General features: G+C 39.0%; 2 protein-coding genes across 3 annotated transcripts in view; both read left to right on the top strand.

Moving 5' to 3' along the window:
* Positions 1–15,705, top strand: part of LOC133664603 (oocyte zinc finger protein XlCOF6-like) — a 175,338-nt gene that overhangs the window by 21,349 nt on the left and 138,284 nt on the right. The gene's annotated exons all lie outside the window — the stretch shown is intronic.
* On the top strand, positions 610–10,751 carry LOC133665329 (zinc finger protein 501-like). Of its 2 annotated transcripts, XM_062070601.1 has the most exons (3): positions 610–1,101; positions 6,636–6,752; positions 9,358–10,751. In XM_062070601.1, the coding sequence occupies exon 3, from the start codon at positions 9,408–9,410 to the stop codon at positions 10,605–10,607; it is 1,200 nt and encodes a 399-aa protein (XP_061926585.1). In that variant the 5' UTR covers positions 610–1,101; positions 6,636–6,752; positions 9,358–9,407; the 3' UTR covers positions 10,608–10,751. The 2 variants fall into 2 exon arrangements, with proteins under 2 accessions (XP_061926585.1, XP_061926586.1); XM_062070602.1 differs by lacking the exon at positions 6,636–6,752.

The following is a 15,705-nucleotide window of genomic DNA, read 5'->3' as shown; positions in this document are numbered from 1 at the left end:
GTAGCTAGGAGCTAGCATAACAAACACCTAGGTGTTTTTATGCGGGATTAGTTTGTGGCATATTAAATATAAGCCTGGTTGTTTATGGCTAATAGAGTATATATATGTCTTGTGTTTATTTACTGTTTTAGTCATTCCCAGCTGAATATCAGGTCACCCCCGGCTCTCACAGCATCTTCCCTATCTGAATCGCTTCCACTCCCCACTAGTCCTTCACTTGCACTTTCCTCATCCACAAATCTTTCATCCTCGCTCACTTCTCTCTCACTTCTGGCGGCCATCATTGTAAACAATAGGGAACTTTGCGTATATGTTCAATTGACTACGTCACGCTACTTCCGGTAGGGGCAAGCCTTTTTTTTAATCAGATACCAAAAGTTGCAATCTTTATCGTCGATGTTCTCTACTAAATCCTTTCAGCAAAAATATGGCAATATCGCGAAATGATCAAGTATGACACATAGAATAGATCTGCTATCCCCGTTTAAATAAAAAAAAAAATCATTTCAGTAGGCCTTTAAATAAAAGAATATAGAGTAGGGTTCCATCTCCGTCCACACTCCATTTCAGTAGGTGGCGGTAATGCACACCAGAAGGTTGCTTGTCAACCGCCATTAAACCAAAGAAGAAGAAGAACAATGTTGCGCATGTGTAGACTGATAGCGTCTCCATACCAAAAGTGTGGTGGTGACTACAACAGAGCAGCGCAGTCTTATTCATTTACACGTCTGTTTGTTTATCGTATCGTGACAAGATGAACTAGACTCGTCTCAGTGAACTTCGAAGCATGTTCGGCTCGATAGGCAGCTTAGCTAGCTAGCTTAGCTTGCTAGTTAGCTTAGCTCGTTAGCCGCTAACAAATAGACGCGGAAGTTATCAACACATCGCTAAGTAGAGATCAAGTGCGAGTGTAAAGTGTTGTGGTTGTGTGAAAATGTGCGTGAAATACAATTTCTGAGAGTTTGGTGAAGCAGCGACTAACTGCGGCGGGTTAAGAAATGCTAGAAGGAACGATAGCCGAATACGAGGAGGAAGATTATCCAACCAAAAGAGGAGAAGGAGCGACAACATCAACTTCTGGACGCTGATTTCACAGAACAGGTTTGTTTACTTCTTACTCTCACATGTTTATTCACTTTATTAGAGATGTCCGATAATGTCTTTTTTGCCAATATTCCGATATTGTCCAACTCTTAATTACCTATTCCGATATCAACCGATACCGATATATACAGTCGTGGAATTAACACATTATTATGCCTAATTTTGTTGTGATGCACCGCTGGATGCATTAAACAATGTAACAAGGTTTTCCAAAATAAATCAACTCAAGTTATGGAAAAAAATGCCAACATGGCACTGCCATATTTATTATTGAAGTCACAAAGTGCATTGTTTTTTTTTAACATGCCTCAAAACAGCAGCTTGGAATTTGGGACATGCTCTCCCAGAGAGAGCATGAGGAGGTTGAGGTGGGCAGGGTAGCGGGGGGGGGGGGGGGGGGGGGGTATATTGTAGCATCCTGGAAGAGTTAGTGCTGCAAGGGGTTCTGGGTATTTGTTCTGTTGTGTTTATGTTGTGTTACGGTGCGGATGTCCTCCCGAAATGTGTTTGTCATTCTTTTTTTGGTGTGGGTTCACAGTGTGGCGCATATTTGTAACAGTGTTAAAGTTGTTTATACGGTCACCCTCAGTGTGACCTGTATGGCTGTTGACCAATATTGTAGACTGGGTGGAAATCGGGAGAAATTCGGGAGAATGGTTGCCCCGGGAGATTTTCGGGAGGGGCACTGAAATTCGGGAGTCTCCCGGGAAAATTGGGAGGGTTGGCAAGTATGACTGGGAGACGCAACTGCTCTGTACTTCTCCCTACGACCGTGTACCACTCCGTACAGCGGCGTTTTAAAAAGTCATACATTTTACTTTTTGAAACCGATATCGATAATTTCCGATATTACATTATAAAGCATTTATCGACCGATAATATCGGCAGTCCGATATAATCGGACATCTCTAAACTTTATATGTCATCGTTAACAGCAGGGCTGCCAAGTTTCAGGGAATGACAAGAGTATGGGACTTTAGTGTCATGGTGCGTTCAAAAAATGTTTGGGCCTGTTTTAACATCGATTTATACCTTAAACAAATAATTATTTAGCCTAAGCCTCGTTTCAGCTACACTAAACCGCCGTTTAAAGGCCTACTGAAAGCCACTACTACCGACCACGCAGTCTGATAGTTTATATATCAATGATGAAATCTTAACATTGCAACACATGCCAATACGGCCGGGTTAACTTATAATGTGCAATTTTAAATTTCCCGCGAAATATTCTGCTGAAAACGTCTCGGTATGATGACGTTTGCGCGTGACGTCACGGATTGTAGCGGACATATTGGGACACCATTGTGGCCAGCTATTAAGTCGTCTGTTTTCATCGCAAAATTCCACAGTATTCTGGACATCTGTGTTGGTGAATCTTTTGCAATTTGTTTAATGAACAATGAAGACAGCAAAGAAGAAAGCTGTAGGTGGGAAGCGGTGTATTAGTGGCGGGCTGCAGCAACACAACCAGGAGGACTTTGAGTTGGATAGCAGACGCGCTACCGTGAGTACGCAGCTTTGGCTTCCAAACATTTGATCGCTTGCCCGTACGTGCGTGCCGCTATGTGCATGTCACGTACGTAACTTTGGGGAAATATATGTGCTGTATGAACTTTGCAGAGGTGAACGGTACTTTGGGCTGTGGGATTGAGTGTGTTGTGCGGGTGTTTGAGTTGTATTGGCGGGTTATATGGACGGGAGGGGGGAGGTGTTCGTTATGCGCGATTAATTCGTGGCATATTAAATATAAGCCTGGTTGTATTGTGGCTAATAGAGTATATATATGTCTTGTGTTTATTTACTGTTTTAGTCATTCCCAGCTGAATATCAGGTCCCACCTGCTGTGCCGCCCTTGATATGTAGAAATATCTTGGCTTTACCCTAACACCTTTTCTTGATCAAACACTCTGAAAAACGTCTTCTTGTCCACAGGTTTATTGACCCTAAAAAGGGTAAAACTGAAAGCATACAAGCAGAAAGGATGCTTACATTACAGACATGCACACACAGCCTTATTACACACACACAATCCCATTACGATAAAACGTGCATTATGCTGTGTATTGAACTTAAATGGACAAATAAATGCCACAAAATATGTAATATAAGTGCTTTATAGCAAACTAGCTTACTATGCTAACATGACTGACTTTTGGCCATAAAACGTCCCAAATTACATCACAACCAACAAATAATACAACTCAATCAAATATTAGCATACTACTCAACAATACATACCGATGATACTTTGTTTGGCATGAGATTCGAGCAGATGAAAACGTTTGCGATCGTCACTGAACTAGCTTAAAGTCTACTTGAAAGGAACTCCTTGTTGTGCCCTGCTATCATGGACATTACTGTAAACTAGGCAATGCTGCCTCCTGCTGTCTAAAGGAGGAAGTGCACCTCACTGTTGAATTCCAAAGTGAACTTAAACACTGGTTTTACATATATTATTAATAAATTCAACAAACAAGACAGAACACCCGCCTCTCACAGCATCTTCCCTATCTGAATCGCTTCCACTGCCCTCTAATCCTTCACTCTCACTTTCTTCATCCACAAATCTTTCATCCTCACTCAAATTAATGGGGAAATCGTCGCTTTCTCGGTCCGAATCGCTCTAGCTGCTGGCGTCCATGATTGTAAACAATGTGCAGATGTGAGGAGCTCTACAACCTGTGACGTCACGCTACTTCCGGTACAGGCAAGGCTTTTTTATCAGCGACCAAAAGTTGCCAACTTTATCGTCAATGTTCTCTACTAAATCCTTTCAGCAAAAATATGGCAATATCGCGAAATGATCAAGTATGACACATAGAATGGATCTGCTATCCCCGTTTAAATAAGACAATTTCATTTCAGTAGGCCTTTAAGGTTTCTCCTCCTCGGACAAATTTTTACACGGATAAGTGTGCCGTCTATTTCTTGAATCTCCGGCTCTTAGCTTTGTATGGACTCATAGACCGTTTACAAACTGAGCTCGGAGAGGAAGTGACGCCAGAAAGACCGCGCCCCACACAGGAAGTGACATCAGAAAGAACGCCCCACTGCCAGCTTCATAACAACCGGTTTCCACTCGGAGGTAAACACTATCAATCAGTCAATCCATGTTTACTTATATAGCCCTTAATCACGAGTGTCTCAAAGGGCTGCACAAGCCACAACGACATCCTCGGCTCAGATCCCACATATGTCAATCATACAATATGTGTATATATATATATATATATATATATATATATATATATATATATATATATATATATATATATATATATATATATATATAATGTGAGTGTGAATGTTGTCTGTCTATCTCTGTTGGCCCTGCGATGAGGTGGCGACTTTTCCAGGGTGTATCCCGCCTACCGCCCGAATGCAGCTGAGATAGGCTCCAGCGACCCCGAAAGGGACAAGCGGTAGAAAATGGATGGATGGATATATGTATATACACTACCGTTCAAAAGTTTGGGGTCACCTCACCAAAACAATTTTGTGGAATAGCCTTCATTTCTAAGAACAACAATAGACTGTCGAGTTTCAGATGAAAGTTCTCTTTTTCTGGCCATTTTGAGCGTTTAATTGACCCCACAAATGTGATGCTCCAGAAACTCAATCTGCTCAAAGGAAGGTCAGTTTTGTAGCTTCTGTAACGAGCTCAACTGTTTTCAGATGTGTGAACATGATTGCACAAGGGTTTTCTAATCATCAATTAGCCTTCTGAGCCAATGAGCAAACACATTGTACCATTAGAACACTGGAGTGATAGTTGCTGGAAATGGGCCTCTATACACCTATGTAGATATTGCACCAAAAACCAGACATTTGCAGCTAGAATAGTCATTTACCACATTAGCAATGTATAGAGTGTATTTCTTTAAAGTTAAGACTAGTTTAAAGTTATCTTCATTGAAAAGTACAGTGCTTTTCCTTAAAAAATAAGGACATTTCAATGTGACCCCAAACTTTTGAACGGTAGTATATATATATATATATATATATATTTTATGGCTGGGCGGTATATCGATATGCTCGATATATCGCGGGTTTGTCTCTGTGCGATATAGAAAATGACTATCGTGTTCTTACGCAGTTGCTTTTAGCTGCTGGCATTACACGACAGGCTCTCCTCGCTCTTTCCTGTGTCTCCTTCTCACAGACAGACAAGCGCACCTTCTTACGTATGTCACATCATACGTCACATACGTATACGCCCTCTCCCAGCAGAGAGGTAGCAGCATGGCTAACGTTAGCTGTGATGCTAGCGCAGCCGTGCGATTGGTAATACGAGAGAAAGAAGGTGCGAATCTGGTAACAAATGAAGGAAGAATTAATTCCCCCCAAAAACAGCAGGGGGTCCATCGTCTGGCGTTGGTTTGGCTTTAAGTGGGAATATGTCGAACAGACAACGGTAATTTGTCAAGTGTGGAGCAAAAGCGTTGCTATTAAAAGTAGCATTACTGCTAATATGTAGCATCATTTGAAAAGTCCCCTGCTAGAGAATGAGGAGTGCTCACTCCGCATGTCAACATCTCCGTTCGGTGCCACACGCCCACACACCATCAAAAGGCCGAGGCAAACATTTCCATATCAACACCGTATGAAAAAAATAGTGATTTTTTTAGTTGTGATTTCCTTCTCTGCATGAAAGTTTAAAAGTAGCATATATTAATGCAGTATGAAGAAGAATGTGTTAATGTAGACACATAGAATCATCATACTGCTGTGATTAAATGTATCAAGTGTTCATTCAAGGCTAAGGCAAAATATCGAGATATATATCGTGTATCGCGATATGGCCTTAAAATATCGCGGTATTAAAAAAAAGGCCATATCGCCCAGCCCTTATATATATATATATATATATATATATATATATATATATATATATATATATATATATATATATATATATATATATATATATTAGGGCTGCAACAACTAATCGATTAAATCGATTTAAATCGATTATTGAAATAGTTGCCGATTAATTTAGTCATCGATTCGTTCGATATATGCTATGCGCATGCGCAGAGGTTTTTTGTTTTGTTTTGTTTTTTAATAAAAAAATTATTATTATTTTTTTTTTACTAAACCTTTATTTATAAACTGCAACATTTACAAACAGCTGAGAAACAATAATCAAAATAAGTATGGTGCCAGTATGCTGTTTTTTTTCAATAAAATACTGGATAGGATAGAAATATAGTTTGTCTCTTTTATCCGATTATTAATCGAAGTAATAATCGACAGATTAATCGATTATCAAATTAATCGTTGTTTGCAGCCCTAATATATATATATATATATATATATATATATATATATATATATATATATATATATATATATATATATATACATATATATATATATGTATATATATATATGTGTGTGTGTCGTCTTCGTCACATTGAGCTGGAGGTGGTTCTTTCCACACCGTCATTGTGCCTTTTTTCATTGCACTGCAAACTGACGCTGTTTACATTTGACATTTTCATTGCATTACCCGGGTTATTTCTGCCCAGATGGAAGCGACTGAACAGGAGAGTAAACGGCAAAGGCGAGCATGGATTGCTGCAGTCAACCGACCTGATGTGACGTGCAAGAACAACTTGTTGTTTGTTCGGATCATTTAATTTCGGGTAAGCTATAAATTAAGAATATTAATGTAAGTGGAAATTAATCCAAAATAAATGACAGCATTAACTTGATGTGCTTCGTGGAAGAACTTTAATAGTAGTTGTATTGATAAAATAGTACTCACGTCCGGACTGGAGCCTCCACATGAAACAAAAGTGAAGTTACATGAGAATAATATTCTCCCAATCCTGCCTAATATTTTATATAATAATTCAAGAGTATTTCTCCTTCTTACCAAAGTTGGTGCAATGAACACTACGTAAATATCACGTGTGCATTGAGTAGCGCTATTGCTCTTGGTAAACAAAGCCTTCCAATACATACTTGCCAACCTTGAGACCTCCAATATCGGGAGGTGGGGGGGCGGCGTGGTCGGGGGGCGGGGGGTGTGGCTAAGGGCGTGGTTAAGAGGAGAGTATATTTACAGCTAGAATTCACCAAATCAAGTATTTCATATATATATATATATATATATATATATATATATATATATATATATATATATATATATATATATTATATATATATGTATATGTATGAAATACTTGACTTTCAGTGAATTCTAGCTATATATATATATATATATAGATATAGATATATATATATTTTTTTTGTTTAAATTTTATTATACATATAAATAAAATACTTGAATTTCAGTGTTCTGCAGGCTATCCAGTAGATGGCAATATTGTCCTGTTTAAGAGTGTCACAACATTGCTGTTTACTGCAGACGAACTGCTTTACGGTAGACTAAACGTGACTGCTGTTGTTGTGTGTTGTTACCGCGCTGGGAGGACGTTAATGAAACTGCCTAACAATAAACCCACATAAGAAACCAAGAACTCTCTCTCCTTGTTGTGCACTCTACTCTCTAAAAGCCGTAGATGTTATGACGTCATTGGGCAGGCAAGCTGTTTATATTGTGGGAAAGCGGACGTGAGAACAGCTGTCCCCACTCAGGTCCGCATTGAGCTGGAGGGGGCGTGGCCTCCAGCTCCGGCTGAATACCGGGAGTTTGTCGGGAGAAAATCTCTGCCGGGAGGTTGTCGGGAGAGGCGCTGAATAGGGTTGGGTATCGTTTGAATTCGAACGATTCCAATTCGGATTCCTTACGATTCTCGGTTCCGATTCTTTTAAGAGGCAGGGTCAAAAAAAAGTTTAGGATATTTTAAATGAGCTAGCTACCCTACAGTCTTTCTGAATGAAATAGTCTGACATTCTCCATCAAATTTTAATTCTATTAGCTTTTTATGAACTTTACTATAAATTCCTCACAGGGCTGTTTTCAACTAGAATATAGATATCAAATCTATGAACTTGAATATAAATATTATAAATTATGAATACATTTTCCCAGGGGTACACTTTCCTCAAGAGAGCTTTATTTTTGAAAACCTGATGAAAACACATTTACACATAAGTGTATGATGCTGCAGGAAACCTCATGAAAACACCTTTACACACAAGTGTATGATGCTGCAGGAAACCTCATGAAAACAAATTTACACACACAAGTGTATGATGCTGCAGGAAACTTCATGAAAACACATTTACACATAAGTGTATGATGCTGCAGGAAACCTCATGAAAACACCTTTACACACAAGTGTATGATGCTGCAGGAAACCTCATGAAAACACATTTACACACACAAGTGTATGATGCTGCAGGTACTTAAAAATGTTACCGTGCTCCCACTGATGGGCTAACCTGGTGCAGAAAAGCAAATAAACAATAAGAAACAACTTGCAAAACCCAGTCCAGATTAGCAGCAGGTACAGTATAAAATCAAAGACAGTTCTTGTTTAGGAAAATGACCATATCCGCCTTCTCAGGCAGGATGCGTGAGCGTTCTGGACAGATAGTGTCTCCTGCTGTGGAAAATACACGTTTGCTGGGTGTGGAAGAAGCTTGAACGCATAAATAGGAGAAAGCGAGATATGACAGCAAAGGATACGTCTTTTGTTGGTTCCACCACCATGCAGCAGGGTCGTCAGACATAAGTATCGGTGGAACGTCCTGGTACATCTGCAGCTCTCTCTCCACTCGTTTCTTGATGGACATGGAGCTCTGTTATTTCGCGGTTATTTCATTTTTTTTTGTAAAGTAAAGCCACACTTTCGACCGCCGACGCCCGCTATCCATGCTTGAGCTTGACTGACTCGCTCGGCTATGCTAACACTTCCGGCGGTGGGCGCTTCTTCGTTGGTGTTCAGCGTCTTCTTCTTCCGGTTCGGCGGACATATTTTTTTCCGGTCGGCGGACTGGTATCGAAAATAGGAATCGAAATTTAAACTTTTGAACGATTCCGGGAGAATCGGAAAGTTAGTCCCGGTTCCAATCGATACTCGATACCCAATCCTAGCGCTGAATACCGGGATTCTCCCGCTAAAAACTGGAGGGTTGGCAAGTATGCTTCCAATATGGCTGTTGGCATGCATTGTGGGATACTTTAGCAATAAATCTCTCTTTTGTCGACAAATTAAGTATTTTTTTTGTTGATGTTTGTCGACAATGTTGTTGCAATCATAATGCTGATGCAGGACAATGTCTCATGTGACTCGTCAATGTTGGGATTTTCCAAAGCATGTGTTTTTCCTCTTGCAGATGTCTGTGAGGAACATATTCTCCCTGAGCAGAAGGAGAGGAACTCAAGCATGGAGCAGGTGGAGCCACAACCCCCCCACATAAAAGAGGAAGATGAGCGACAGCCCTGCAACATTGAAGATAAGGAGCCACAGCCTCCACATTCTAAAGAGGAAAAGGAGGAACCAGAGCCCCCTCACATTAAAGAGGAAAAGGAGGAGCCAAAGCCCCTTCACTTCAAAGAGAACGATGGGGAGATACAGCCACCCAATGTTAAAGAAGAAGAGGAGGAACACAGCATCAGTCAGGTGGGAGAGCATCTTAGAAGACTGGATGAGGTTGATGTCACCAAGAAGCCAGTGACTGGTGTCCCTGTGAAGAGTGAAGATGATGAGAAGAGAGAGGCGGAGCCTCCAAGCAGCAGCTCAACACAACACATGACAACAGAAGCTGATGGAGACCACTGTGGAGGATCACAAGCAGACAAGCTCTTAGCTCCACTATCAGATAGTGAGGACACAACGTCACACTCTCCTGACACTGATGATGAAGACTCTAAAGCTGATAAGACATGTCACACTGACAACACCCACTTGAAATGTTCTCACTGTGACAAAACCTTTAAATACCATAGTTATCTGAAAAGACACGTGAGAAGACACACTGGAGAAAAACCATTCACGTGCTCAGTTTGCAGGACACCGTTCTCTCAAAAGGAAACTTTGGTAAGACACAGAAGAATGCACACTGGCGAAAAGCCTTTTATCTGTTCATTCTGTGGTAAAAGTTTTGTACAAAGTCAACATTTGCAAATACACACGAGAATACACACTGGAGAAAAAACGTGTTCGTGTTCAATCTGTGGTCAAGGTTTTACACGAAGTCAGTGTTTGAAAAGACACATGAGAGTGCATACAGGAGAGAAACCTTTTCCCTGTTCCGTTTGTGGTAAAGGATTCACGCAAAGAACCGGTTTGAAAGTGCACATGAGAATACACACAGGTGAAAAACCGTATTCCTGTTCAACCTGCAACAAAAGCTTTGCCGACGGATCAAAACTTATAAAACACACTAGAACACACACTGGTGAAAAATTACATTCCTGTTCAATCTGCAACAGAAGCTTTTGTGACCGACCAAACCTTGTAGCGCACATGAGAACACACACGGGAGAGAAAGTGTTGAGTTGCAGTGTATGTGGTGAAAGATTCTCTTATAAGTACCAGTGTAAGAAACACAAGTGTGCTGGTGAGGACAGCAGCAGCAAATGAAACTGCAGGATTTGAAATAAACTGACAAGACTTTAATTTGGACTTTCTAACAACATCAGTACATAACATGTGTGACATCATTGTTGTGTGTCTAACATCCCATCCCCATCTATTTTCTACCCCGTTTTGGGGTTGGGGGGGGGGGGGGGGGGTGGTGGTGCTGGAGCCTATATCCGCTGCATTCGGGCGGAAGGCGGGGTGCACCCTGGACAAGTCGCCACCTCATCGCAGGGCCAACACAGATAGACAACATTCACACTCACATTCACACACTGGGACCAACTAACACAATCTTATTATGCTTCTATCATTTATAGATTTATATATTTTTGAACTTTTTTTAGTCAAGTATGTGCATTAATAAAAAACATTGTGTGCTTTTTATTTAATAATACTATTTATTTTAACTGGAGAAGTAACATCAGCTTTTTTGGCATACCATTATATTATTATTTTTTAAATTGTATTTAAAAAAAATCTGAACAGTACAAAATGTTACATAGATTAAATATTGTATTTCTATACAAAATAGACCATCACAATTTTTTTTAGTACTTAATCTTGTTTTGTAAATGTTTTAAAATCAATGAAGTGTGTTACATAATATAATTTTTAACTGTAAATGATTCCATAGATGAACTCCTTTTATATGATATACATATTTGTTTTACATTTGTTTATACCTTTGCTTTTGAGTACACTTTAAATCCCTTATTGGTTCACATCCGAAACATCTTCTGGACCACTTCAGGAAGCATTTTATTATTTACTTTATACATCATTTAACAAGTTGTGTTTTATGCAAGATCATTATTTTTAAAATGTGTGACTTTATGAATCATTTGTTAAGTCTCTATAATCCATTTTATTATCTTTATTCTCATTTGTAATATGATGATTGTTTTGTGAATGTTTTGCGTGTTTGTCCCCAGACCTTTATGCAATAAGCAATGTGTGCTCCAACAAAAGTTGGGTACAATAAATGTTTGTAATATTTGTTGAGTATGTATTTAGTTCTATTTTACAACATTGTGAAGCTGAGTTATCTTGATGGAGAAAAAGAGAAGCGGCAGATCAACTGGTCTAAAACAAATGGCGCTATTTAAAGGCAAGGGTGTATAAATGAGTTTTAAGATGGGACTTCAATGCTTCTACTGAGGTAGCATCTCTAACTGTTATTGCTAGGGCATTCCAGAGTACCGGAGCCCAAATAGAAAACGCTCTAAAGCAGGGGTCACCAACGCGGTGCCCGCGGGCACCAGGTAGCCCGTAAGGACCAGATGAGTCGCCCGCTGGCCTGTTCTAAAAATAGCTCAAATAGCAGCACTTACCAGTGAGCTGCCTCTATTTTTTAAATGTTATTTATTTACTAACAAGCTGGTCTCGCTTTGCCCGACATTTTTAATTCTAAGAGAGACAAAACTCAAATAGAATTTGAAAATCCAAGAAAATATTTTAAAGACTTGGTCTTCTTTCGTTTAAATAAATTCATTAATTTTTTTACTTGCTTCTTATAACTTTCAGAAAGACAATTTTAGAGAAAAAATACAACCTTAAAAATGATTTTAGGATTTTTAAACACATATACCTTTTTACCTGTTATATTCCTTCCTCTTCTTTCCTGACAATTGAAATCAATGTTCAAGTAAATTAATTTTTTTATTGTAAAGAATAATAAATACATTTTAATTTAATTTTTCACTTTAGTTTCTGTTTTTTTGACAAAGAATATTTGTGAAATATTTCTTCAAACTTATTATGATTAAAATTTTAAAAAATTATTCTGGCAAATCCAGAAAATCTGTAGAATCAAATTTAAATCTTATTTCAAAGTCTTTTGAATTTCTTTTAAAATTTTTGTATTGGAAAATCTAGAAGAAATAATGATTTGTCTTTGTTAGAAATATCGCTTGGTCCAATTTGTTATATATTCTAACAAAGTGTAGATTGGATTTTAACCAATTTAAAACATGTCATCAAAATTCTAAAATTAATCTTAATCAGGAAAAATTAGTAATGGTGTTCCATAAATTCTTTTTTTAATTTTTTCAAAAAGATTCGAATTAGCTAGTTTTTCTTTTCTTTTTTTCGGTTGAATTTTGAATTTTAAAGAGTCGAAATTGAAGATAATCTATGTTTCAAAATTTAATTGTCATTTTTTTCGTGTTTTCTCCTCTTTTAAATATAGTTAATTATTAATAATAACATAGAGTAAAAGGTAAATTGAGCAAATTGGCTATTTCTGGCAATTTATTTAAGTGTGTATCAAACTGGTAGCCCTTCGCATTAATCAGTACCCAAGAAGTAGCTCTTGGTTTCAAAAAGGTTGGTGACCCCTGCTCTAAAGCCTGCAGACTCTTTTTGGGCTCTGGGACTCATTAATAATCCGGAGCTCTTGGAACGCAGATTTGTGACTGGGACATATGGTACAACACATTCAGCAAGATAGGATGGAGCTAGACCAGGGGTGTCAAACTCTTTTTCATTGGGGGGGCCACATCACAATTATGGCTGCCCTCAGAGGGCCATTTGTAACAGTGAATAATATAAATTGCTTCATTACACAATTATTTGTTACATATTTTTACGTACACTAAGAAAAACATGTCGATTTTAAAGTAAAGTTTAGCTGCCGAAATGTTACCATAAAATGTACCATGTTTTTTTACAATGTGTACTTTCAATGTAAATGGGAAAACAGTACAACTGTTTTACTGTAAAATCTACGATCGTTTTTACGGTGTATTACTGTAAATGGAAAAATACTTTTTTTTTAGTTTCGTGTTTTAACGGTATAGTCCTGGCAACTGAGCTACCAGTTTTTACTGAAAAATTATTTTTACATTGTATAACTTGATGGATAAGTTGCTTCAAAATCATGAGTCATGCAGATATTTAAATACTTATTCTGATATTAGTTTGGAATGCGTGATAATATATTTGTTGCAATATTACATTAAGTTTAAAATATATGACTGTGGAGGGGGGCGTGGCCTGCGGACCTGCGGCGAAGCGGGGTGTGCAAGTCTTGCAATTTGTGGAAGACTTGCGCTTCCGGGTTCTTCGGACCACCAATGACCGACATGCCAGGCTCCTCCAGGGTTACAAAAATGTTTTATTTTGTAATAAATTGTCTTTGTTTCGTCAGTCTCGCTCGGCTCGTGCTCGACCATCAACCCCCTTCTCCTTCCCGGCTGCGGCCTTTGACAGAGCGACAGGTGATTAGATAAACACGCCCAGGTGGGCCATCTACGCACCTGTCGCTGATCTCGAAGCCGGTCCTGGCACACCCCGCTTCGCTGCAGGTCCGCAGGCCACGCCCCCGTCCACAATGACATTGCATACAGTACATGTATTTTTTTCTGTCACAATAGAAAGTTGACTACATTTAGAAAACAAATAGACGCATGGTAATTCCAAGCCTTTGCGGGCCACATAAAATTAGGTGGCGGGCCAGATATGGCCCCCGGGCCTTGAGTTTGACACATGTGAGCTAGATCGTGGGGCAGGTAGTCCCTTGTCCCCTGGAAGCGGCAGGAGCAGCGTGCAGGTAAGAATATATTTTAATTCCACAAGGCAAGGGGAAAAAAATAACAAAACTTTGACGCTAGCAATACATGGAGTCAAAAACATAGACAGTCGCCAAGGGCGAACAACATGAAAGTCTTGGCGTGGAAAAAACACGTGAAGGGTCGAGAGGGCGCTAACTTTCCATTGTATTTTGAGCGTTATATCCCGCCCTCTTCCAAAAACCAAAATGGTCCTTGCTCTTGTTACTCAAGTGCTAGCATGCTACAGTTAGCTTTGCTAACTTTTTCAGCTCCTTTTCCACTTTTTTCGCAGTCATAAACCTTGGCTTGTGACATATGCTAACTGTTAACATGCTAATGGCTATTAAAAATATCACTTTCATCATCTTTTGGAATACAATCGAACCGCTTGTGTCTGCAGCGATCACTTTGTAAAAGGTTTGACAAACTTTGTGTGATGCAATCGAGTTATATAAGAAGTGTTTGATAGCAGAACTAAACGGAAAGAAATGATGCCGTTAGTTTTTTGTTGTATTGTGGTTGCTATGCCTAAACATAACTAGAAGACCTGCTTGTGTAAATAAACTAACTTCATGTTAAGTCCTGGTGATAAATATTGGGATTGTTGGTACAGCAGGGATTGATTTATGACACACCGAGGCAGTGCACGAGGCCCCCATGTGGTCTCCAAGCTCAGCCTTAGAAGAGGGTGTGGCCTAGGGATGATGCTCGAAACCGATTCTCCCGGTTGTTCGATAAGAAAAGAACCGAGTCCTCGGACTCGAATCCCTTTTTGAGAACCGGTACCCGTTATCGAGACCACTATAGTAAAGAAAAAGAGTTGGTTCTTTATTCGAATCCCTGGAAACGAATCCCAAATGGGCAATGTTATGCCCATTTGATTGTAGACTCTTACTGACACACCTTGTGGCGATATGAAAATACTACGCGTCATTAGTCTGGGCACTTCCGGGTTGGCGAGTCAGTTCAGTTCATGAGACAATTGAGAAGTAGACAAGTTGTGTTTGCTCTTACAAGCCTTGGAAAAGATAAGTCTGTAAGTAAACTGTTTAAATTGTTTATGTAACTCAATATTAAGGTGGAAAGTGGTTAAGTTTGATACTAAGATATTTTATTGAAAAACGATTTTTGTGCACTAATTCAATGGATGATTTGAGGACTTAAAATGGCTGCCAGTCGTGTATTTCCACCATCAAAATAGTTTCAACACTCAGAAGTATTTGTTTGATGATAGTACTGTATATTTGTGTGAAGCTAATATTTACATATTGTGTATTACATTTGAGTATGTTAATTGACTCACATAGCTTAAACATTTGTCATTGTGTGTATTTCAGTTTAAAAAAATAAAACATAACAGTCCAGTGCAAGACAAAAGTAAAGATAGGAAAAGACAAAGCAAGATCAACAACAATAAAGAGCCTAAATGGATTAATCTGCTTTGGAACTTTTTTAGACGTCCTGGATTGTTTGTTAGCTGTCTGCCTGTGTGTGTAGTTAGTATGTTCCAATAGCAGCAGAAGTGCACTTTTTGGAGAGCTGTATTA

Source organism: Entelurus aequoreus, linkage group LG14 (assembly GCF_033978785.1).
Source record: "Entelurus aequoreus isolate RoL-2023_Sb linkage group LG14, RoL_Eaeq_v1.1, whole genome shotgun sequence".
Lineage (NCBI taxonomy): Eukaryota > Metazoa > Chordata > Actinopteri > Syngnathiformes > Syngnathidae > Entelurus > Entelurus aequoreus.
This window is presented reverse-complemented; position numbering and strand designations above follow the sequence as displayed.